Genomic DNA, 26,556 nt, shown 5'->3' on the forward strand with positions numbered 1-26,556 from the left:
GATGTGAACCTGCAGTATTTATATAAAGTTTGTCTTTAATTGTCTTAAAAGAGAAAAATATAAATTTCATATGCACTACTATGTCGCTCTGTGACGGCCCTGCTGCGCGGTCCGGTGTGCTATGACTGTCGATTAATTCTATCAATTAAGGTCCTCTAAGTGGGAGGCGCTTCCATTATGCGGCCACCTGGATTGTACTTAAGGAGCGCCGTTCCATTCAGGAGGGGAGTCCCCTGGTCGAAGCAAGCGCGCTGCAGACAGCCATCCAGTCCAGACCAGGTTGGGGTCTGGGCTTCCTGGTGTGGAGGGACCAGGCGTGATCGCCCCATTCGAGCTGCCGTCTGATTCCGACGTCTAGACCAGTTTTTTGATTCTTTTAAATAAATGCCTTTTATAGGCTGAAAGCACTGCCTGTTTCCGTGTCCCCCAGTTTTTTTGTTGCGACCAGTCGAGCCGGGTCGTAACAAATGGGGGCTCGTCAAAAAACAAACAAACAAACAAAAAAAAACTAAATTTATACAGTTTAGAGATTTGTTCGTTTGACTGCATGATGTTTTATTCATCTTGTTTCTATTTGTAGAAGCGAGCAGTGACATCACTGTTGTGGGTGTGGCACGGCTTTGTTAACTAGTTTGTTGTGGGCAGCTGTGGCAGGTTGGTGGAGTGATCCAATATACAGGTGAGTGAAGTGTTTTTTGGGGCTTGTGCATCAATGTGGGTTCTGTTTTAGTGATTGTGTCTCCTGCTAGGCTAAGTGGTGCTGTCGCTTTAGACTTCACCTGTTTGTTGTTTTGGTAGTGTCGTGGTGGTTTGCGGTTGGCGTTCACTGTGTAGGCAGTGATCTCGGGGGCAATCCGTGAGATTAATTTCTTACTGGTTTGGTGCTTAATAAACCCGCCGCCAATCCACGTGAAGAGCCAGGAATTAGTTAGGCAGGTGAGTCGTGACAGGCAGGTAAAGTATAGTGGGGACATGGTTGCTTTGGGCCCGTTGTGCACTTGTTTCAATTTACTTTCACTTTACACTGTTTTTGCCGTTTAACTTGGGTGTTTTTTCCTGTGACGCGTGATTACAGTTTTGCTTTAAAATGGAATTTGATCTGGATGGTTTTGTAGCTGAACCTTCTTTGGAGAAGTTTAGTGGTGCTACTAAAAACGATCTCATAGCTATTGCTGCTCAGTTTGAAGTAGGCCTACCTGTGGTTAAACAGGAGAGGAAGGAGATTATTAAAAGGCGACTGTATGCCGCATTAGTTGAGCAAAACATTTTACCACCTCCAGAACCAACCACCCAGGGTGAAGTTGGGACGTTTCACGCTGATGTGCGTAAAATGGAGTTGGAATTGGAGATGCGTCGTTTGGAGCTTCGAGAGAAAGAGCTGCAGCATCAAGTTGAGATGCGCAAATTGGAATTGGAGGCAGCTGCCAGACGCGATTCTGCTCGCGTTTCTGTTGATCAGGCCGGCAGTGCTACTGGGGCAGAATTTGACATAAACAAATGTATTCGCTTGATTCCACCGTTTAGTGAGTTGGATGTGGACAAATATTTCATCCTGTTTGAACGTGTGGCAAAGACGCTGAAGTGGCCTAAGGAGGTTTGGTCGCTGCTTCTGCAGTGCGTATTTACCGGTAAAGCGCAGGAAGCCTATGCCTCGCTGTCACCTGGTGACAGCTTAAATTATGATAAAGTAAAGAGTGCAGTGGAAAAAGCTTATGAACTCGTGCCTGAGGCATATAGACAAAAGTTTCGCCACTATAAAAAAGCCGACTATCAAAGTTACACTGAATTGGGCCGTGTTAAAACTGCTTTATTTGATCGATGGTGCGCTGCGCAAGATGTTAAAAACTTTGATCAGCTCCGCGACCTCATTTTGTTGGAGGAATTTAAAAATGGCTTACCGGAAAATATTGCAACCTACATTAATGAGCAGAAAGCTAAGAACGTGTCAGAGGCGGCAGTGTTGGCGGACGAGTACGTGCTGACTCATAAGGATTATTCGGGTCCTGTGGGTTTTAAACAGCGTTTTGGTCAAAATGTGAGCCGCAGTGATCGGGTTGGTGTCGCTAATCAACTGGAGGCAATACAATTTAAAAATCTACTGGTTCGGGATGATGAGCGGGTTTGTCATTTCTGTCACAGACGCGGACATATTAAAGCAAATTGTCATCGGCTGAAAGTTGAAACGAAAAAGTTTCAAACTGCCCCGAAAGGAGTAGGTTTAGCTGCGCCGGTGCGGAGTTCTTTGGAGGACACGAAGGAAAATCGGTCTTCTGAAGTGGGTGTCTCATATCTGCCTTTCATTCGTGAGGGTTTTGTGTCATTGCCAAGTGGCGAGGAAAAGGTTCGAGTTAAGATCCTGAGAGATACGGGAGCGTTTGACTCTTTCATTAGAGCTGACGTGTTGCCGTTCTCGGCTGAGTCTGAGACAGGTGCCTGTGTCCCGATTCGGGGAATGGGATTAAATGTAATGTTTGTTCCGTTACATAAAGTGTCTCTAGAGTGCGAACTATTTACTGGAATCACACAATTAGCTGTGCGCCCTGCTTTGCCAATTGACGGCGTATCTGTGATTTTAGGAAACGGTTTAGCTGGAACGCATTTGTGGGCGGACACTGTGCCGTTAGGTGGGCTGGTTACATCGGACCCCATTCAGCGAGTCATTTCTCAGACTGAGACTAATGGAGTATTCGCAAATGTATTTACCGCATGCGCGGTTACCAGGGCCATGGTGCGCGCTCAGAGCGAGAAAGAGGACAAAGGTGCAAGGAAAATTAAATTGCCTTTGTCTAATTTTCCATTCTCTCTATCTCGCAGTGAGTTTGTCGCGGAGCAGCAAGCCGATGTTTCTTTGAAGAATCTTTTCGATCAGGTTCGCCCACTCAGTGAAATGACAGACTGTGCATGTGGATACTTCCTGCAGGACTCGTTGTTGGTGAGAAAATGGTTACCACATGTTGACATTGTGGGGGAACCGGTGTTTCAGATAGTGGTTCCCATTAAACTTCGCTCCGCAGTGTTAAAAGTTGCTCATGACGAGTCTGGCCATTCTGGTGTACGTAAGACGTATGACCGAGTTCTAAGACATTTTTTCTGGCCTCGTCTGAAAAAGGACGTTTCATCTTATGTTAAGGTGTGTCATGTCTGTCAGGTCATTTCCAAGCCCAATCAGGTTTTGAAACCGTTCCCTTTGAGCCCAATTATTGCCGCATCTGAGCCATTTGAGCATTTGATAATCGACTGCGTGGGTCCGTTACCCCGCTCAAAGGCTGGGTCATCATATCTGCTCACTGTGATGTGTCAAAGTACACGTTACCCAGCAGCTTATCCGTTACGTACAATAACAGCTAGGTCGGTGGTACGTGCACTCACTCAGTTTTTTTTCGGTGTTTGGTATCCCTAAATTAATACAGTCTGACCAAGGCACTAATTTTTCATCACATTTGTTCAGTCAGGTTCTAAAACAGCTACGGGTGCGACACAATAAAGCAACAGCGTATCATCCGGAGAGTCAGGGGGCGTTAGAGCGTTTCCACCAGACTCTGAAGTCTCTCCTGCGCGCTTACTGTACAGAACTGGCGGGTGACTGGGAGGAAGGATTGCCTTGGCTGATGCTGGCTGCCAGGGAGGTAACCCAGGAAAGTACCGGGTTTAGCCCAAATGAACTAGTTTTTGCACACACTGTGAAGGGTCCGTTGGCTGTGGTGGCGGACGGGCTGAAAGAGCCTGTTCCACCGAAAAACTTGGTGGATTATGTTAATGGTTTTAGAAGGCGCTTGTATCGGGCAAGGGAACTTGTTAAAGAGAAGTTGACTGTGGCGCAGGAAAAAATGAAAAGTTTGTTTGATCGGCGTGCAGAGGTGCGTACATTTCTTCCCGGAGATCAAGTGTTGGCTTTGTGTCCAATTATGACTTCTCCTTTTCAGGCAAAATTCACTGGTCCATTTACAGTTCTGGAGCGGGTTTCCGATCAGAATTATTTAATCTCTATGCCAGAGCGGAGAAAGAAAACCCAGTTGTGTCATGTCAACATATTAAAACCATATTATGCTTGTGATGATTTATTTCAGTCACAGTGTAATGATGCCATGCCTGCATGTGCCGTAAACAACCTTGCTGGAAGGAGCGAGACTTTCGGCACCACGGACAGCGCACTGTCACTTGTGGGGGATGACAGTGACGTGGATGGGTTGGACAGCTCTCTGATTCATGGGCGTTTTAAGAACTCTGAAACTTTGGGCAAGTTGGACACGTTGTTGGCTCACTTACCTGCAGGTCGTGCTAAACAGTTAGCGGAATTGATACAGGATTTTCCATGTCTATTTTCAGACACACCTGGTCGCACACATTTGATCAAACACGATGTGGATGTGGGTGATGCTAAACCAATAAAGCAGCGGTTTTACAGGGTGAATCTGGAGAAGCGTAAGCACTTGGATGCAGAAGTAGATTACATGCTTCAAAATGGGATAGCAGAACCAAGTATGTCCAGTTGGGCATCGCCATGTATTCTAGTCCCCAAGTCTGATAACACTCTACGTTTCTGCTCAGACTTTCGCAAGCTTAACGCTGTTACAAAACCAGATTGTTTCCCTTTGCCGAGAATGGATGATTGCGTTGACCAGGTGGGTTCTGCTAACTTTGTCAGTAAATTTGACCTTTTAAAGGGTTACTGGCAGGTGCCATTGACAAAGCGCACACGTGAAGTGTCAGCGTTTGTTACACCTACAGGCTTGTATTCCTACACGGTAATGCCGTTCGGTCTGAGAAATGCGCCGGCGACATTTCAAAGACTAATGAACAGAGTGGTTGGTGACATGACTGGTTGTGCGGTTTACTTGGACGACGTGGTGGTGTACTCTGACACGTGGGAAGAGCACGTGGAGCGCATCCGAGAGCTTTTCACTCGTTTGGCGGGGGCAAGGTTAACGGTCAACCTGGCCAAGTGCGAGTTTGGAAGGGCGACTGTTACCTATTTAGGTCGTGTGGTTGGCCAAGGTGAGGTCCGCCCTGTTGAAGCAAAGGTTCAGGCGGTAAAGCAGTTTCCTGTTCCAGCTACAAAGAAGGAGCTAATGCGTTTTCTTGGGCTGGTGGGATACTACAGATGTTTTTGTCGAAACTTCTCATCTGTGGTGGTGCCTCTGACAAATTTGCTGCGCAAAGATGTAAAGTTTGAGTGGTCCACCCTTTGTCAACAGGCTTTTGAGCAGGTGAAAAGGCTCCTCTGTGCTGCTCCTGTATTGGCTGCACCACGTCTTAAACATCCTTTCCAACTTTACGTGGATGCCAGTCATGTGGGTGCTGGAGCTGTCCTTACACAGACTGATGATCTGGGTATTGGTAGGCCGGTGAGTTACTTTTCGAAAAAATTCGATAAGCATCAGTTGAATTACTCAGTGATCGAGAAGGAGACGTTTGCTTTGATCTTAGCCTTAAAACATTTCGATGTTTATTTAAGTGGTGGCGCTAACATCATGGTTTTTACGGATCATAATCCGCTGACGTTCTTGTCTTCCCTTAAATGTCCAAATCAGCGTTTGATTCGCTGGTCATTGTTCCTGCAGTCTTACAATCTGGATATCCGTTACATTAAAGGAAAAGACAACGTCATAGCTGATGCGTTATCTCGCGCTCCACTTTTGTAGCACGTTTGGTTGTTTTTGTGCTTGTTTTTGTCCCTGTTTCCTTTCTATGTGCCTTTAAAGAAGCTTCTGAGTGCACCAGTTGCTGGTCTAGAGAGTGAGCAGAGGAGGAAATCGGTACATTAAACCAATCCAGCTGAGTATAACGTGGGTAAGAGCAATATGTTAAGGGTGGCTGGGTTTACTTTACACGTTTGAGTTTGGAGCAGGGTTCCATATAGAACCTGCTTTTTTATGGGCGGGGGTGTGACGGCCCTGCTGCGCGGTCCGGTGTGCTATGACTGTCGATTAATTCTATCAATTAAGGTCCTCTAAGTGGGAGGCGCTTCCATTATGCGGCCACCTGGATTGTACTTAAGGAGCGCCGTTCCATTCAGGAGGGGAGTCCCCTGGTCGAAGCAAGCGCGCTGCAGACAGCCATCCAGTCCAGACCAGGTTGGGGTCTGGGCTTCCTGGTGTGGAGGGACCAGGCGTGATCGCCCCATTCGAGCTGCCGTCTGATTCCGACGTCTAGACCAGTTTTTTGATTCTTTTAAATAAATGCCTTTTATAGGCTGAAAGCACTGCCTGTTTCCGTGTCCCCCAGTTTTTTTGTTGCGACCAGTCGAGCCGGGTCGTAACACGCTCTAAGCTTTAAAAAAATATTCTCCCAGACTGCTGCTGCTTCTTTTCTCCTCCAAATTAAGGGTAGAGGTGACCTAGTGCTTAGAGCAGGGTGCTGGTTTCCTGGAGGGGCAGCGAGTTCCCCGGTTTGATTCCCACAGACTGCCACTCTGGGTCCCTGAGCAAGACCCTTAGACCCAGAATGCTCCCCCGGCGCTGCCCAGAGCTCCCTAAGGGACAGGTTCAATGAAGAGGACACATTTCACTGGGATTTACAAAGTTGCAATGACAAAGGAAGATTATTTTTACTATATAACTTTTCATTATGAGAAAATAAATCAATTTTATGTATTTTCAACATAACTTTTTTTGTAACTGTCATGACTTTTTTTGACCACTTTCTGCTCTAATATAGATATATTTTACCCAAAGAGAGAAGCAAATTGGTTTAGCGGAGTGTAGTGCACAATTTTAGAAAACTTTTAACACAAAAAGGAGGAATACAAAAATAATCTGACCCCACAGAGCTGTGATGCCATCATTTCTGCTTTAATCTTTAATATCGGAGCCAGAGATTCAAAGCAAAGCAGCAAACAACTACAAAAAAGGCTTTCATCTGTACTTCACTGATCTATTACTTTCATTTTAGCTTATCAAATAAGAAATTTGTGGTGAATTAGTTTGAAATCACAATGAAAAACTCAGAGAAAATCATTTGCTTTGAAATACCATGAGGCAACCTTATTTAAAGCAGATCCATTTCTGAAAAGCCCGACTAATTCAACTCTTTTGCTTGCCTAAATCATTAGAAACCCAAATTACGTGACTTAAAGAGGAGCCTACCTCCAAACAGGGGACCCCCTTGCTGATTGGCTGTGGGTACTCTCGGAGGAGGCGCTCTTCGTCCAGGAACTTGCCGTCCCTGCCGTTGCTCGCCGGCTGGAAAAGTCCGTAGTTCAGCACATCTTTCAGGGTCTGATTGAGCGTGCACAAGATCCGCTGTTTGGCGATCCAGACCGTCGCGTCCGGGTTGAACCGCATGCATTTCTGCCGGGGATCAGAGGGAGAGAAGATCAAATCCGAACATCGCAAGCTCTACATTTATTATCATAAACAGGAGGAGGTGTGTAGGGCCGGAGAAAAGTATTTGGTCCCCTTTGCAAACTTCTTCTATTTTTGGTTTAGTAAATGTTTCAGAAAAAGACCAACCTGACCCTATAAACTTTATGTAGAACCTGACTGGCAGCACGAAGTAGGCAACACGATTTTAAAAAGCAACACGCAAAGTCACTACCAAAGAGCCTCTCTGAGACCTAAACTCAGGTTATATTTGTCTGATTTAAAGGTTTCTTTAAAGATTAGAAGTTTTATGTGGGAGTAAAAAGCAAAAATTTAAGAAATCTGAGACGGGGACAAACACTTTTCCACTCCCCTGAGTATCCACAGAACAATGGGGCCCAATAGGACCGGTTCACACATCCACCCGGTGCTTTAATGAGAAGAACCCAGTCCCAGCTCCTCTGAATGGATTCACGCTGCCAAGCAGTTTGAATTTATTACAGCAGCACACTAAGCGGGGTCACTTTGCACACTGGGGGTGTAATTGACAGAACCTCTTTGGCCCGCTCGCCGGTCCTGGTTGCAGCTTGAAGTGAAACAAACAAACAATGGCGGATTTCTGCCCTCGCCTGGATCTGAGAGGATTACGGATGCTGCGCTGAGGAGGCGTCTGCGAGTGTTTACAGCTGGACGAGCTGCTCGCTGGGCGATAGCAGCCCTGAGCGGCCTGAAGCCCGCCCAGCTAATCCCAACGCCTGGCGTGGAGCGGGCAGACACGAGGAGGAGTCAAACAGAAGCAGATGTCTGGCACCTGACGGGTCTGTTCAGACGGAAACAAATCCGCTCCCGTTATCGTCGCCTCCTCAGCAACAAACAGCAGCTTCATTAGAGACGTGAATATGGCGTCTGTGATAAAACGGCTCAGTACGCAGGACCCGCCGGACTTTAGAAACATGAACACAGCAGAAAGCGACGCAATATTAGAAAAACTCCTTTCACAGAACAGCTGTTTTAAATTAAAAGTCATTATTGGGACAGAATAAACCAGCCAGCAGTAAAGCTCAGAACAGCAGTTTGGGTTTTTATCCTGTAAAATGTGAGTTATTAATAAGAACCTGTTATCTTCAGTAAATAATGTATCTATTCTGGAGAGTGAAAAGTGAGTTTAAACAAAGTTATCAGACTGGCAGACTGAGAACTTAATTTACTTGATTGACCAACACAGAAGGTGTTCTTTTACAAATAAAAATCTCTAAAGTATGGAACCCATTTATATTCAAACCACTTTATTCAAAAACTCCCAAATAAAAATCCAGTGCAATTATCTCCAGAAGTCTCCTAATTGGTGAACAGAGTTAATCTGGATATGAACCCAGCTGCTGCGTTTGTGTCCTCTGAGGTTTTCTGGAGAACAATCAGCATCATGGAGACCAGGGAACTCAGCAGACGGGTCAGGGAGGAAGTTCTGGTCCAGTTTACAGCAGGTCAGGTTCTACAGAACCTCCCAGAGCTCTGATCATCATCTGGACCTGGAGAGAGGATGGACCTCCTGCAGACCTACCAGGACATGGTAGGTCAACTATTAGTCACGCTCTCCACTAACCGGACCTTTATGGACGAATGATGAGAAGAAACCCATAGAAAGTCCTGTTTGCAGTTTGTTGTAAGCCTTGTAGGCATGAGTTCTGCTCAGATGAGACCAATGTTTCTGGTCCACATGCAAAACCCAAAAACCAAGACCCTGAAGGCAGCATCCCCACAGTGAGACATGGTGCTGGCAGCATCATGCTGTGGGGTTGCTTTTATTCAGCAAACACAGGGAAGCTGTTCAGAGTTTATAGGTAGAAGGAGCGACACATGCATCATTTTCCTTCCACTTCATATTACGCTCTACTTTCTGCTGCTTTATCACATAAAATCCTGATGCAGTAAAGTTTAAAATGTGAATTTCCATGTCATTCCGTTTCTATTCATGAACAGTAAACATCCAGTGATGCGTGGGATTAAATTAGATCTGCATGGAGACAAAGCGTGAATTATCTTCTAACGCTGAACAGACCTTTGACCTTTGCTGATCACCTCAGCAGCTCCGTTCTCCAGCACACCTGGATGAGTCCGAGGTGCTCAGGTCAGAGGAATTACGTCTTCCTGCTGCGATAAAGCCCACAGGTACTTCCTCCTAAACCTCCTCCAACCTAAAGTAAGTGACACCATAACATGGTGAAGTTTTCATGGAGGTTTGATTCCAGAAGCCATGTTGTTTTTGCCCGTTTTGCAATGCATTCTGGGTGATAGGTCAGACTTAGAGTAAGCAAACCCTCCCTGTTAGAACTTGAGCACCAACAGAATGAGTTAGCTCAACCAGGGAAGGGAGCCTAAGCTTGAAGAGAGGCTCATTCATCTTAATAATCTTTTCACGCAAGAGTACGAGTCAAGTTACAAATATTCCATTATCCATTTATGGATACACCAATTTGAAAATGTAGGCCAACACCATTAACTGATACTAATATTGCTGTTATAAATATAATAATTAGTACTGTCAAACGATTAAAAATTATAATCGCGATTAATCGCATAACTTCAATAGTTAACTCGAGATTAATCCGAAATGAAACGCATATTTTCTCTTTTTATTGCTGAAAGTGTAAAAGCCTATTTGGGCATTTTAATATGACGCTAGCAAAAACATGCTTGCACAAAAAATATTTTTATTTTTTATTTTTAAGCACTTTTCAGAATTGGAATGAAAACATCCTGGTGTCATAAAATGTTAAATTCTGGCCAATAATGTCTAAATCACTAATCATAACCGCCTGATGTTTACACAATGTGGAAACATATGTGTAAATAAATAAATATTTCATGCCGAAATATTTTTTTGCCTATTAAACAAAGATAGACAGGATATTAAGCATTTACATTTAAAGTAATACTAAATTTTCATTTTAATAAAGCCACAACTTTTATTGTTAATTTTTTTCACTCTCTCACTAATCCTGAGCTTACAAACCAACAACAATAATTTCTTTGGATATTTTTGCATACTGCTTGTATCCACATTCATACACAGTTTTTTTTTAAAGCCTGGAAAAATTTTTAATTTCCAGGTCATTCCAGAGTCACTTTGTTTCCACTGGACAGGAACTTAAAACCCTTTAAAGAGAACTGTTTAGCACAGCTTCATGTGGTGATGCTGTAACTCCAGGTTCTTCATCTGGCAACGTGATTCAGCCTTAATTTGTCAAACTAATTAATAAGCATTAAAGTATAGTTTACAGGTTGGGTTTCTGCAACGTTATCAGCGTGTAAAAACTCATCTTCAGAACCAATCTCTGCTCAAAATGGTGATCTGCACCACGTAATCTACTTTCAGCAGTTATCACCGTTATTGCAGCTGTAACCTGCAGAAAATATCGCAGAGCGGCTACTCTGCCATAACTCAGTTGGCTCCTATGTCAGGATGCGCTACAGCTTGTGATGAGGTGCAGGGATATTTCAGCTGGTTATACTCGAAGTGTCTGTAGTGCAAGCACGTCTCTTTATAACTCGTGTTTATCGTCACTTATTTTAGAGCCCAAAGAAGCAACTTCCCTTTCAGAAACAAGCCCAAAAAACCTGCAACCCGCGACTGATGCAATTTACAAGTGACTTTAGAAAAAAGAAGCTCAAAGTCGCATAAAATAAGCGGACTTGGCAACAGTGAGCGCGGATCTGTTTTGCTACAGTCTCTAGCATTCTTGGAACTACGGAAAGCACCGAGGGTAAAATACACAGTCCGGAGACGCTGTGGGGAAAAAAAATTAGGAACGGTGTGTGTGTTTTAACGCGCATTAAAAAAATTGTTGCTGTTATGGTCTAACAAAGTTAATGCGTTTACTGATATTATGTATCAGAAATATTTCCCTATCCTTTTAACATGTAATGTGGGTCTAAATAGGAAGAAATTGATTCTGTCACTTAGGGCTCTACATGTTGTTCTTCGTTGCACAAAGGAGCAGAAGCCGTTCCTGCTGATGGCTAAAGGCGCCCTACAGCCACGTTTAGCTCTCCTAAAGTAACTCTCTGTCTTTTGGAATCGTCTTCCAGTGTTGTAGTACTCGAGTCCGAGACTCGAACACGAGTCCGAGTCATTAGCTAAATTTAGAGACTCGTGACTTGACTTGGACTTGAGCACTGATGACTCGAGCTTGGACTCGGACTCCTACATTCAGATCATTCTGACTCGGAAATTGAGAATTGGGCTATAATTTTAATATGTCATTAGAATATTATTTGGTGTATGATTTTAATATCTAAATTATTAATGCAATGGAATGTTACAATGGAACATGGACTCGGCTTGATCAATAGTGACTCCACTCAGATTTTTTTTAATGACTTGGACTTGACTCTGATTTTTTTTAATGACTTGGACTTGACTCGGACTTGAACACTGGAGACTCGAACCTGGACTCGGACTCGAGTCATAGTGACTTGACATAGTGACTTGGGGTCGTCTTTGCCTTTACTTCTTCCTTTTTATACAGAAAGCGGAGGTACATACACATACTGCTCCATTTATCCTTCATTTTGTTTCTCTTAAAGGTTATATACTTATATTTAATTTCTGTACGCTGTGATTGCATGAGACACTAGTCAAATTCCTCTCTCCACTTGAGCCACTTTGCATGTTATGTTAGTTCATCTTCATCAGTGTAGACAAAGTGTCTGCATAGCATAAATATAGGTAAGGTGAATTAGGCTTAGCTACAGCTGGCATATTTACAAGTAAATGTCCATTTACAGGTGAAAGCTCAATAACAAATAAATGAATAAATGCTGTGTTATTTCTTTGACACTTGAAAAAGTCTTGCACAAATTACTTTGCATTGGTAATATATGTAATATGTACAGAATAGATGAGTCTTAGAGTCGTCATGTTCTTGGTGCAGAACCTTGAAAAACCCTGTGGCAGTCTGACTTTCACCAAATTATGTATACTACAGTATCTGGTGTGCAGAAAAGCAACAGTATTGTTTATCTAAAGCATGGTATCCACTTAAAACACGAACAAGACATGAAATAGTGCTTTATGTGGCAATCTGTGATTCATATCTTCCAGGTACAGAGAGAAAACAGCTGTGGCTGTTCAGATCGTGCATGATGCACGATGTAAACTGGCTGTGATTTTACATTAAATGTTCCAGCTAGCATAGCACATCCCAGCTGGAGCAAGAGGCCGGTTGGCCTGACATGAACGTTCCCGTTCGCCTGGATTATTCCGCTGATGTCTGAGTGCACGGCTCCACCTCATCATGTGATTGAGTGGCACCACTGAGGAATGTTCAATCAGAGCTATTAGCGCATACATGTGAAAGAGCTCAGAGCACACGTGTGTTCGTGCAAACATGTTGTACGCTGCAAATTATCACCGCTGCGCTAATTGCAGCAAAGCTTCAGGAGTTCATCTCAGGGTCAGAGCAGAAAACACGCGGAGCGCGACGCTCGGCTCTCATTTACTGCAACTTTCAGAGGGCTTTCTCAAAGTGCTCTGAAGCAGCTGTTAATGTGTGTGTTTCAGTCCAAGCTGGGTTCACTTTTACGACAAGAGTGAAAAGATGTGAAAGGAAAAGCGGCATCCAAGTGGAAAATCAAAGTGGACAAAGGAGGAGTGAGAATGAAGCAGCTGTGAGGAAGCCGTCGCTGTGACAGTGTCTCTTTATTTTCTTTTTCTCTGCTCCTGGTTCATTCTGTCTGCACATGCTGGACTATCTGAAACATTTCTCCATCCCCAGGGACTAAAACTGGTCCAAAGCAGAGCCGGAGCCAGGGCTGCATTAGCGCCAGATCTGACTACTCTTCAGAGTAAGACTGCAGCTCAGAGGCTCTGCGGCTCTTTGAGGATAAAGCCTCTCTGAGAACCCCAGCAAAGGCAAACAGCAGCGACCGTTTACGGCGAAGATGCTGCTCTGCTCAGTCCCTGTGGCTATAATCTGCTTCAGAGGAATGTGTTTAATAAAAGGAACAGATGAATTAACACAATCATGGGTTCTGATCTTCCCGCGCTGCTTTCGAACACTGATTTCACCTTTGATTTGATTTCACTTCATCCCTTTTGCTTGTGTTTATTTTGCAGCTGGAAGTGAGCCTGCCAGCAAAAGCAGATTCTTCTCTGTTATAATGAAAGAAAATGTCTACAACCTGCAGAGACACGTTTTACAAACTAATTTACTCCACTGATTTATAAAAACTTTTATTTTAATCTAGAAATATTAAACTTATCGTTAGTGAATCCTTCATATAGGAGGAGAGTAGATTAACGTTTTTAGAGAGAAACAAGAAGAATTGTGGATTTCCTTTAGGACTGAAGCCAAACCAACACAGTTACAGCTCAGTTATCTCTCAGTGCTGAGGACTTTCTAAATGAAAATATGAAGTAAAAGGGAATGAATACATGACAATCTTCCTGATATGGTTCTGAGCATAACATTAAGGTGTCATGTTGTTATATTTGTTTATTTTTATTTTCCAATTATGTTCAAAATCAATAATTAATTATGGTTATTGCATCGTCACTGAAGAGTTATAGAAGTAATTGTGAAGCTATTTTTGTGTTCAGGCTGTTTTCATCCGATTAAAACATGATGCAACATGCAGAGAGGGAGACAGGAAGTAAACTCATACTTTAAAGACGTTTTTTTTCCCAGACCGAGTAAAAGTACGGGTACATCAGTTTAGTTACTTGCTGATTCCAAGTACCGATACTGAGTACTTAATAAATTGGTACTTAGAGATCACACACAACAAAATCATTGACCACTGAAAACGATGGACCATCAACGGCGATATATTTGGTTAGAGCTTCAGATATCTTCTCTGTTCTTTTCTTTTGGAGGGTCAGAAAACAACCTCTTGGTGTGCAGCACCACTACCTGGTACAGACTGGTGTCTCTATACTGGCCCATAATCAAGCATGGAATTGGTATTGGTTCATAGTGCCGGGTTGCTTTTACAAGTACGAGTACTTGACGCTGGTATCGGGCCACCACTTTAAAGCAGATGCCAACGAAATCTGAAAGAATTATGGGTTTTGTGAATTTCGACAAACTTTTTAAGTCCGGTAAGATTGAAGCTATGGTTCTGCTCAGATTTAGCCTCTGATGTCAGTTCTGCCATCAAACATGTTGCATCATGTTCTGCCGCTCCCGGTGGCCCACAGTGACTGCAGTTCTTCTTTTTACCAGCAGATGCTGCTATAGAGAAATCTACCTGTGTACAACAAGTGGCAGCAGAGGAAAAGTTAAATAAATTCCTCTTATTTTACCCTGGCTGCACAGCTTGACTTTATAAGCATTCATTTTGGGCAGATTTGAAGTTTATGTAACATTTTGCTCTGTATACTGAACGACTTGCAGAAACGACGACGCTGCTCTTCCTCTTTGATGAGCATCACTTGCAGGAGGAGCAAAAGCAGAAATCCTCCAGCGCTAGAAATATTTACAAAATGATTGAACTAGGCCAAATTAACATAAGTGACACCTAAATCAACCAGAATACACATCAAGTACGTTAAGCTACACTGACTTGGACTTTTTAATCACATTTAAACACCTGCCTAACTGACCCAAGCTTACTGATACTAAATACTAAACGCCCCGTTTCCACTGCCTCGGTCTGGCTCGCTTTGCAAGCATTTCAGCACCAGCTTTTTCAGGGCCAGCCCGGGTTTCTCCGGCCCTGCGGAGGAGCAGGGTCAAAACGAGCGGACTCGAGCGGAGTTTTGTCGTGAACTGACTGCTTTTCAGTGACTGTCCAACAGCAAGCAGAGAAGAAAAGGTTTTTCCTCCGATAAAGTCCAGAAAACCAAGGCGCGACAACCTAAATATTAAGGACCACCATGAACAAAGTGGGTTAAACTGTAAAATAATTTCTACTATTTACAAACTATGCCTGAGTGAAAAAAAGAGGTCACTTGAGCTTTCTATACGCAGACCCGCAGAATCAGATCCAGTGATTTACCGAAGCTTTCTCTCGTTTTATACTGAAAGCTGTTAAGTTTTGTCTCTGAAGAGTGTTTGGTCCATAAACACTGATCCGTCCACAGAGCTGCTGTCTGCCTTCCAGGCATTTCAATCAGTTTCAGGTTAGAGTCTATTATTACCATCCCAGGATGATCAGTTCTTATCAAAGCGGGTATTTTCCACATAAACTGTAAATGGTAGAGGAACTGCACATTGCTGCTTCCTAAAGTTAGATCTGTATATTATTAATGATGAACAGAGGAGCCTGGCAACAACCCAGGCGTCATCAGATTAACTGAGTTTTATCTCTGCTTCTTTACTTTCAGTGGTGATGACTTCAGCAGAGTCCTTAGAAACAATATTTGATCCATAAAAAGCAAAATGCATGACATGACATCTTCATGAGTGTTGCAAGGTCCATTTATTGCAGACCATAGATGTTAAAATGCATGAAAACATTTAAAGACCCAAACATAAACAGTGTGAGAAAGAGGGCAGACTCTAGTATGAGGTGAAAATGTCTCCAGTTTTACCATCTGGGGAAAAAAAACAACCTTCCCATAGCTGCTTATGATCAAATATTTCACTTGGCAGTGAAATTAAAAACTACAAGTATATTTGAAGCCCACCACGTCTCCCACTCATGATTCACACTCCTCTGCGTTTTATCAGGAAAACGAGGCAACGTGGATCCGATTGGTCGCACCTCATTAAAGTCTTCACATCTGAACACAAAGAGGTGAGAAAATAATGTGATGAGCTGACTTTGAAAAAACCTAAGAGAGGCTCTAAGGAAGCCGATAATTAGCAGCAGCTTTCCAATGGCCAGGAGTTGCATTTTATACGAAGATAAATTGGAAGAAGACCTAATTATAGATATTTATCAACATTTGGGGAGGAAAAACAAAGATTACTAAACTACATTTTCACCTTCTTGGCAATGCTGGCACATTCCTCTTGTTTCTTACACATACTTGATCAATTTGCATATGTCTGACTCATTTGTGTTTAGATTAGAGAGCCAAGAAGTAAATAAAGAAGCTGAAGTGAGGGCAGCTGGAGTGATCTGTGAATTCAGTGAGATCAGTGAATGTGAAGGAAGAACATGTGCAAAAAAAACAACAAAAAGCATTTACCATCTGGAAATACATCTGTGTTTCACTCACACTGCACTTTATTTTAACCCCTCAAACCCAGAAGGGTTTAGGCGCAATTTCTGCCTGAAATTACAAACCCACAGCTCCACAGCTATAAAGTGTAAAAGTTAATTTTTGTGATTGTTTGAAGATAAGCCAATACAGAATATTTTTCAAGTGAAACCACTATTGCAAAAGCAAAAGAAAATAAAATTTTCTGAGCCTTGCCTAAATATTTTTCCAAATAAACACTGCAGATCTACACGAAAACCATCACAAAGTCAACCACATCTTGTCTATAGCTGCAGCAAATCTGGACTGAATCAGCTGAAGTAGATTTGTTCCATAAAAGTCTTTTCAGGGCTTTGTTTCAGAACGCTGGGTTAGTGGATGTTCAGAGTAGTTTCTGGGCCAAATTCCTGCATACCCTTGCTTTTCCGTTTCAGAAAGCTCAAAAGCCTTGACCCTTTACACCAAGTAACTCGACCCTGCTACCGCGCAGGGTTGTTAGGGCTAAATCTGAGTTTATCATTCTTTTTAGCTGAGATCTGCACAAGGAAGTGTCATAAAAGGCCCAGTCTTATTCTGGAGGAGCCTGTATGCTGGAGCGCAAATACTCCACAGAAATCTGATGGGAGAGGCTAATCAGACCACGATTAAATGTCTAATCATTTCTGGATTCATATATTCTCAGGGGTTACCGTTTTTTTGCCGCTGTCATTGATTTTTTCTCATTGTTCGCAGCACGCACATCGCTTTTCTAACACAACGACGGGATGCTCTCAGTTCAGAACAATTTCTTTGTGCTGCACTTCGCTTTTATGCCACTGGCCGCTTTTTATAACGAAAGTGATGCAGAAAATCTTTCAGAGGCAGCTGTATGTCAGGAATGTTACTGTTGCCCTCAGTTACTGTAGAGTTTAAAGGTGTTCCATCGTCACAGACCAACAAGATTAATAAAAAATCTCAACAGAATTCCGTATCTCATTTTGAGACTTCCAGCTCTAATTTTCCATTTATATATTTTAGTTTCCGTTCATATTTTTTTCCAGCCAACACCGTCAGGGCTACGGCACATTTAGACTTAGACTTAGACTTTCTTTATTGTCATTTTGTAGCACAGAGTGCATACAGAACGAAATTTCGTTTTTTCATACAGCTCAGAAAGATTGCAGTAACTCTACAGGATACCTTGCAGTGAATTTACAGTACAGGATAAGAAAAATGCAGTGGTAAATCACAGTCAAATACAGGATAACTTTCAATTAAATTTCGGATAAAGTGCAGCAGTGAGCAGTAGGCAGATTGAAATGTAAAGACAATGTAAGCAATGTAAACAATTATGCAGTAAGGTGCAGCAGTGATTTAACAATAGACAGTTGCATTGTAAACAGTTTTGCAGTACGTTTCCGGAAAAAGTGCAGCAGCGATATTGAAGGATACATACAAATGTGCAAATTCGCGGGTCGTGTGTGGTACACAGTCCGTTTTTATACTTCAGCAGTTCAACAGTCTGATGGCAGCAGGGAAAAAGCTTTTGCAGAACCTAGTGGACCTGAACCTAGTGGACTCTTCACTTCAGTAAAAATATAAATATTGTCTGTATGATTAATATGAAGTGAGGTGTGGCGTCTCTGCATTTAGGGCCATTGAGACCAGGTCCCACCAGATGTTGCTGTGGAGCTCTGTGTTCACAAAAATCAGTGGGATATGATCGTTCTTTAATGAGCAATATTGTAAAAAAAAAAAACAAGACAGATTCCTTTACCAATAAAATTCTGTTATAAACATTTGTGTCTATATATCCTAGTCTGCCAGAAAACGGGCCGGCCCACCAACATTTATTTAAATAATGAACATCTGAAAGCAGTGAGCATGCCCAACATGCTTTTAGTAGACAGCTGTGGGGCAAAAACCATGTGACTGAAGCTCAGATCGACCAATCAAAATGCTGGAAATGCAGACGTTACGTTTACATGTTGGTTGTCCTTTCTGGCTCATTGAAGGCTTGATGTGAATATGTTGTGTTCATCAAATTGACATTATTAGAGCCTTTATTTATAATTTTATGTAAAAAAATGAAAATACATTTAGCTTTTATAAAAAGGCATTTCTAGTGTGTTGGTTTATGCTAATTTATCTGTTGAATTTAAAATGGATCCATTCCTGGTTGTAATAATCACTGAAAAATGTGCTCATAGGTTTTTGTGTCCCACTTAACTTATCCTGCCACTGAAAGTGAGGTTGGCACAAATTATACACCTACAAGAAATCAGTGTCAACTCATTATTAGAAGGATGGGCGAAGCCAAATTCTGGCAAAAAGATTAATGAACATATCAGTTTTTTTAAGAACTCAAACCTTCCATCATTAATTGCATATATTGAATATAGCCAATTAATGCTTTAGTTGATTAAGGTTAAACGTATCATTAATTTAGAACTAAACCATACCTTATTTAACTGTATTTTCATACTTTCTCATAAATCTTAATTTGCTGCCACAATCTTTTTAAGCCTGTCAGGGGTGCACCCAGATACGCATTCAACACCCTTTCTGGGTGTTGAATGAGTGAAGTGTGAGGACACGGCTTTTATTCTCCGTCAAATAACTCTCATATCTCATATTTCAGCAATTCTCTGCAGCTAGCTCGCTTTTTCTGCAGCAACAACATTGTTTCTTCTTGTTAATTATGGTTTAATATTCTCCATATGCCTTCATGCCTACTTCTGTTAGTCTATAAATCTCTAAATGGCTTAGCACCTAAATACATCACAGACTTGTTATCAGCGTATAAACCCTCCAGACCACTCAGGTCTTCTGGCTCCAGCCTACTCTGCATACCTAGAACCAGAACTAAACAAGGAGAAGCAGCATTTAGTTCCTATGCTCCACTTATCTGGAACAAACTTCCAGAAAACTGTAAAAGTGCAGAAAGCCTGAGTTCCTTTAAATCAAGATTAAAAACACATTTGTTTAGAATTGCCTTTGAATGTTCAAGTTAAAATGTTTTACTGTTTTCAAATGTTCTTTTTTGTTTCTACACTATCCCTACTTGCTTTTATTCTGTTTTATTTTCCAATATTTTAATCATGTAAAGCACTTTGCATTGTCTCTGTACTGAATTGTGCTATATAAATAAATTTGCCTTGCCTTGCCTTGCCTTGCCTTCATTAAAGATTTCTAATTCCACTCGCGGGAAATGCGTAAGACGTCTTCTCTCCTGCTCGGGCTCAACTCAGGTTTGATAAGGCGCTGAGTTTAGTTACCTGACTGATTTCACCTGTTCTGAAACCGAAAACGCTGAGAATGGCAGAGTGAGGAAGAACTACTCAGAGCAGCGTTCTACTCAGGGTAGATCGGCCGTTCTTCCTGAAACGGGATCAGGGTTTCCTGCTTTTCATTCATTTTAAGTCCAGTTCTTTCACCTGCATGAAGCCTCTTTCTTTAAAAGCTCATAGTCCTGCTATCTCCAGCAGATAAAGTGTAGATGAAAGTCACGTCTTTAAGAAACAGGAACAAAACCCAGACCTGACAGGTTTCTGTCTTTAAAAGAAATGTTCTGATTCTGTAGTAAACTGGTTCATCCCTGTTACCAATATAGGGCCATTCATTCTTTGAGTTTAAGAATGTTTAATGCCCGAAAGATGCTTAATAGGTAAGAGTTAAGTGGCTGGACAAACCAAAACATATTCCTCTATGTTTAGGTAACTTTGACATTTAGAGATCTGGACAGATGAGGAGGAGGATTAATCACTTTCAACAATATCAGAACACCAACGTGTTAAAGTTGAGAAGGATTGATATTATTGTTCAGTTTAGTAAAAGCAGAACAGGTAGACTACAGCCACATCTTTAACATTTTTCACCTGGAAGAAGCAGGAAAAGACGCAGCCAATCCCAGAAACAAAGAACCGGACTGAGTTCCCACATTTCATTATTCTAACAGCGTCCCTGAGGATCCATAAAAAGTTAATTTTTTGGTTTGGTTCCACCCATCCCTCTTCTAAAGGGACACTCACCGTCTGCTGCAGGTCCGGGATGAGGACCCGGACCACCAGCGAGTTCATGTGAATGTCGTCCATGTGGTTCTGCGATGGCTCGGCGGTCGCCCTTATTGTCTCGTAGATGGTTTCTTCTCGGGAGCTGTCGGAGGCGCAGTCGTCGGAGTAATCGGAAAAGCTATGTGCCATCTCCTCCTCGCTGGAGGTGGGGCTCCGGGGCATGCTCAGCAGGGCCGGCGGGTTCAGCTGGACCAAGAAACAGAAGGGAACAGAACGGTTAGGTTATTGGTAGGAAGCAATTCCCTCTGCTCCCATGAGAACCGCATCAATCGCCCCAAAACCACACAACTGCTAGTTTATCCTCCTTTATTCAGACTGCCATGACTGGAAAGCTTCACAAATAAGGTGCTTCTTCTCTAGGATTTACTGAATGTTAGCCAGTTAGCAGCAGGTCTGCATTAACTGACATCTCAGCATGATTTAAGGGTCAGAAGACAAAACGCCCAACGTCTCATCAGTCGAAGCTCAGAGGCGTCGTCTGCTGACCAGAGCAGGATTAGAACTTGTGAAATAGTCTGAATCTGGACCCATAAGACGTGATGATCATCTGGCTCAGCGTAACGGTTGAGTTCCAGATCCAGAGCAATTAAAGCAACCCGCATCTATTAGGAAGTAAGCTGGTCCTAATGAAACGCCTCCAATCTGCGCCTTCTCCAAAAATATCATCATCCATAGGTTCTTCACCTTAAAAGCGAAGATCTTAAACAGAACACACAAAATGTGCTGTTTTAATATGTTATCCAGTACAAGTTGGTATAAAAAAGAAGACTTGGTTACAAAACAAAAGTTTAAATACCTTTTGAACCTTAAACAGGATATTTTTAGTAAAGAATTTACCAAAACTGGGTTTAACATTATTCCTTTTACCCATAGATTGTCTGCAGACATTAAACAGGAAGCAGGAAGGTGAACAGAGAACAGTGGACAGATTCCTCTGGCTGGGGGGGGGGGGGGGGGGGGCTTTGTGAGTCTAGGGAAAGTGATTTCTGGGTCGCTGGGCGCTTTGTGCACTTTGATGAAGGTGTTACTCTGTGACGGAAACATTTTTTATAATATTCAATAAGAAGATTCCTTATTTTTTTTCCCGAAATGTCAACTTCCCCAGCCAAGACAAACACGCTCCCACAGGGAATTCTGGGAATAACAAAGCTCAGAAGATGGCAGACCCACTTGATTTAGTGAAAAAGAAAATCAAATTGATTTGAAGCTGTGGGTTTATGTAGATTTATAAACTGATGCATCAACCAAAAACGATTAGTAGGCTGAGAGAGAGAGATAAGATAAGATAAGATAAGATAAGACAGACTTCATTGATCTCACAGTGAAGAAATTCACGTGTCACATCAGCTCAATTATCAAAAGAAGGTGCCAAAAGGAGGAAAAGGTGCATGAGGTATATACAATGTGTCCACATATATACAGTGGGTTGAGGAGAAAAAAGAAATAAAGCAGAGATTTAGGGTGACTTATATACATATGGATTTGACGTTGTACATTAAAATGATACAGAGAGAGAGAGACGATGTGTGCCGGAAGGAAGCAAGCAGGAGGTTTTGAGAATTAGAACAGTTTTCAGCACCTCAACATTTGAAACTCAACCTTTTAAAACTTCATTTTAGAATATTTTAATCTAGAATAAGTGGCTCCAGGTTGTTGGTAAAGAAGAGGGGCTAAAAGGTCTTGATGTCCTGGTTCATACGTTCCAACCCTGTTAGAGAGGACGACAGAAAGAGACAGGAAATGAAGCTCCTCTGTGGGGCGGCCATGTTTCTGCCTCAGGGAGACAGAGAGGACCTCCCTCATTCAAATTCAAAGATTCTTTATTGTCACCGAGTGCTACTGTGATGAAATTTCTTTTTAGTCACTCCGGCTAAGAGTACTCGTAAGAAAGACAAGCAAACGAAACAAACAGCCAATGAACAAGGGTTACAGTGTTTGTTTCTTCACTGTAGCGTTCAGGAGAGATTAAAAAATAAAAAGATAAAGATGATCCAAAAGTTTCTATAAACTAGTTGTCCTTCATGTGTCACAGATGACAGATAATGAGGTAATAAGGTGCTTATTGTGCAATGATGAGCTGCAGCTTCGTTTACAGAAATGTGCATTTAGATATTTAGATGATAGTGTGCAGTAGGCGGTAACATTAAGGCGATTGTAACGTATGACGGTTAGTAACAGTGGGCTGATTTTCTCCCATCAGGGGGCGATTGCCTTCACAACTCTGGGGAAGAAGCTGTTTCTGGATTTACAGCTTCTGAAGCGTTTACCTGATGGAAGAGGAGCAAACAGCGCATTGTCTGGGAGGGGAGGATCAGTGGAGATGCGTCTGGACCTTCTTTGGACTCGTTCTGCAGATCCAAAGTCTAAATCCTGCAGACGGCATCCCACAATGCCCTGCTTTGTCCTCACCACCTTGCTAGGTCCTTCCTCTCCTGGACTGTGCAGCTCCCGTACCTCACGGTGATGCTGAGACATTAAAGGGGAGGTTTAGCTGACGTCAACACGGAGCCTTCTGGAGATTTTCCAGATGCAGGCAAACTGGAGGAGGACCTCCAGAACAGTTGACATCCCTGCTGTTTTTGCTGTTTACAGTTATGCTATTAGTGATAACTGTACAGTATTTATTCTTATCATGTAAATCTGCCCTTACTCTTGGTCTCTTATTCTTGTATTTTTCAACTTTGTGTGAATCTGCATGCTCCATTTGCTGCTGAGACTCCTGAATTTCTCCTCTCTGGGACAATAAAAGAAATTACTTCTTCTTCTTCTTCTTCCATTATTCTTTCTGGACTCTGGATGTGCTGCAACCCCCCCCTCCCCGGGGTAAAAGCAAACGTTTACACTGATCACTGAAATGTTAACTCTGATAAAAGATGAGCTGTTTGAAGCCAGAAGAAGATGAGATGTTTTGGTGGAAATGATCACGTTGGAGTTATCTGTGGTGAATTACTGGGCAGGTACAGTTTAGCTGTGACGGCTGACGCTGGGCTGCATCATCCCAGATACCTGCTGTCTGATAATAACAGATGGAGGTCACGCTTTCTCTGATGATGGATCCACTGAGCTACTCTCTGTGATCGTGACAAAAACGTGTCAGCATCCCTCCTCCGAGTTCAGAAAGGGTGGGGGGTGGAATGGAAAAGAAAAAAGATAAAACGCGAACATGCAAGTTATTATAAGTTCTTGAGAAAATTACCACTTCCCTTCATCACCATGAAGAGCCTCTTGTGGAGATTTCTGCACTTTCCTCGCTCTGGTTTCCTGCTGGGGACTTCATCCTGTAATGTGTATAATTTTCCTGAATACTTTTGCAATCAGCATGGGGCCAATTACAGCCACTCTCTGGCTGAGAGTGTGTTTGTGTTAACAGGAGTGGTTCTGTCCGTGTCCGACGGGTCCGCCGCACCTGACCGGACTCACAGATCCACACAGAAAGTCAGGACCCAGCTGACAGTGATCAGAACCTGATTAGGACTTTAATTTGGGAGTAAATCAATCACATGCAATATTTCTGGTATCTATGGAAACCGGTCCCTGCCAGATGCGCTGATAACAGTTTTTATGCCTGCATGCAAAGGTGTAATTTCAACCTGGAATGGCAAAGACCCTTCAGTGTGTAGCAGAATGAAGGAAGAAATCGTCTCTTTTTATTTTTCTACCACGTTGGTGAAGATTCTCAGTCATCCAGGTCATGATCAATCCAGAAAAGGATAAAAAATAAAACAGGTGGATTCTGTTCTAAAGCTGAAGACGTTTCTATTCTCATCCAGGAAGCTTTCTCTGTTCAAAAGGTCTGCAGTAGTGAGGAGTTCCAGCTTTATAGACCTGCAGGCCTCCTTAGAGCTTAGATTCACCTGGAGCTGGTCGAGTCGTTAGGCTCCTACATTTTGAATTGAGAAAGCTTCCTGGATGAGAAGAGACACATCTTTAGCATCAGAATAGAAATCCAGTTGTCTTGTTTTGTTTTTCCTTTTCTGGGATTTTTCTACTACAAAAACTTTATAGGGCGAAGAAGACATACAGTTTTACATATTCTCCTGCATTGTTTACATTTCAATTGTTTACTTTTGAATCACTGCTGCACCTTATACTGTAATTTAATTTTTACTGCAATTTAAAAGCTGTATGCAACAAAATTTCATTCTGTACGCACTCTGTGCATACAAAATGACAAATAAAGTTGTGTAAGTCTAAGTCTGTCTAACTTTGTCTGGAAGTTCTAACAAACCGATCATGGACTCAGAAAAGGAAATCAGGGACCATCCCAGAGTGCGTTTGGTGGCTGGTACAGCAGACCCAGACTGAGGAGAATGAGTAGGAAGACATTTTAGAGATTCTCCAGGTCAGTTACCATGACTGGAAAAAGGAGGACTCCCCCTTCTGGGTCAGGGGTCAGTCAGCCTAAAGCAGATGAGTTTCACTATCTTGGTATCCTGTTCACCAGTGATGGTAGGATGGAGCGAGAGATGGACAAACAGATCATGGGCCTCATCTATAAAGCTCGTGTTCCTCACTTTCCACGCAAAATTAGGATGTATTAAAGAAAAACTTGACGGGAACGTGTGCGGTCCTCACGGCAGGGTCGGGATGGGGTTGAGGTTCAGCCCAGGAGCCTGGCTTGGAGAGGCCTTTGGTCCGATCACAGCAACCATAATTATGACATTGATAGATTATTTGCAGTATATAAATACTTTTTTTCAACAATTTTATGTATTTAATGATAGGATTAAAACTATTTTTAGTTTCTAAAAGTTAATTAAAAGCCAACATTAAGGAACAAACACTACAGCTATATCCTGAAACACAAGGTAGACCTGGTTACTGTCGTTACTGACCGGGCTGACTGGAATGACCCTGGCCTCTCCAGTAAAGGACTGCGGTCGCACAGTTAACAAACAGCAGTGAAAAACATAACTGTTGGTTAATTTTGTATTCCGTTTTCTCTTTCTTTCCAGCATCTTTGCTACTTTAACTCGTTACGTTAAAGGAGCTATAAGTAAGATATTTACTGTAAAACAACGTAAATCATTCTCATTTCTCACCCGGGATGTTAGTAACTTTCCCTATAAACAGTCGGTCCTCTCCATCAACAATGTCTTAGTCACGTTTTCTCCTGTCAAACCTAGAGGTACGGTCCAGGACTACTTTGGTTCAGAGTGTAGCCTGTGTTTACTTCCTGGTTCCTGAGCCAATCAGATGAGAGTTCCCAAAACAGAGTGCAGCATTTGGTATTTTATTTTGGCAAAAGAGCAGAAACATGCAAACATGGAAGCCAGTCAGAGAAGCGGACCAGAACTAGAAGAGAATACAGCATCATAGACATTTCCTGTGGAGGTAAAGGTTCAGTGCAACAACGGACCGTTGGGTAATGCCGGGCATACACTGCACGATATTTTCAATCGTGGTACTCATATACAGCTCAAACTGTACGACGAAACCGCAGGGTTTAAAAGTTCACCGCTCACGATATCTGTTCTTACTGTGCAGCCCGATGCTCTGATGCTACCTGACTGCTCACACAGTGAGTTAAAAACCACACGTAGGGCCCGATCCAAAAAATTCTCGTACGACTGAAGAATCGGCCCAAAAAGGGCAAAAACTCATAGAGTGTATGCCCGGCTCAAATGGCGGGTCTCCCTGAAAGGCATTGTGTAAGTATTGTTCCGATTTTAACCACTAGGTGTCATTATTACTTATTGTTCCTTTAACTACTTTAATCTTTCAATCCTAATTAAAATTAAGGTTTAAATCAAGTTTTTCCAAAATCATTAAACATGTCAGTATCTACTGATCCGGGATACAATCATGTTGTATTTAAATGTTTAGTTTTAACATTTTTTATATATATATATATATATATATATATATATATATATATATATATATATATATATATATATATATATATATATATTACGTTTGGCCAGCACTCTCCTTCAAAAGAGATCTTTTAATCTTAATGGGACAAACGTGGTTGAATAAAGGTTATTTTCGTCCTTATTAAGCGACACAATTGAGTTTCTTCCAGAGGGTGACTGGGCTCAGTCTTCCA

At 42.3% G+C, this 26,556-nt stretch overlaps 1 protein-coding gene across 6 annotated transcripts in view; it reads right to left on the reverse strand.

Annotated features, from left to right (window-relative positions):
* Window positions 1-26,556, reverse strand: part of LOC105937705 (SH3 and multiple ankyrin repeat domains protein 2) — a 308,586-nt gene that overhangs the window by 196,617 nt on the left and 85,413 nt on the right. For all 6 annotated transcript variants that reach the window (XM_036135850.1, XM_036135847.1, XM_036135849.1 and 3 more), the window contains exons 3-4: window positions 20,463-20,690; window positions 7,086-7,289 (exon numbers count right to left, since the gene is read on the reverse strand). In XM_036135850.1, the coding sequence (XP_035991743.1) occupies window positions 7,086-7,289; window positions 20,463-20,690 (432 nt within the window). The remainder of the gene's footprint in view (window positions 1-7,085; window positions 7,290-20,462; window positions 20,691-26,556) is intronic.

This window comes from Fundulus heteroclitus, chromosome 4 (assembly GCF_011125445.2).
Source record: "Fundulus heteroclitus isolate FHET01 chromosome 4, MU-UCD_Fhet_4.1, whole genome shotgun sequence".
In the NCBI taxonomy this organism is placed as follows: Eukaryota; Metazoa; Chordata; class Actinopteri; order Cyprinodontiformes; family Fundulidae; genus Fundulus; species Fundulus heteroclitus.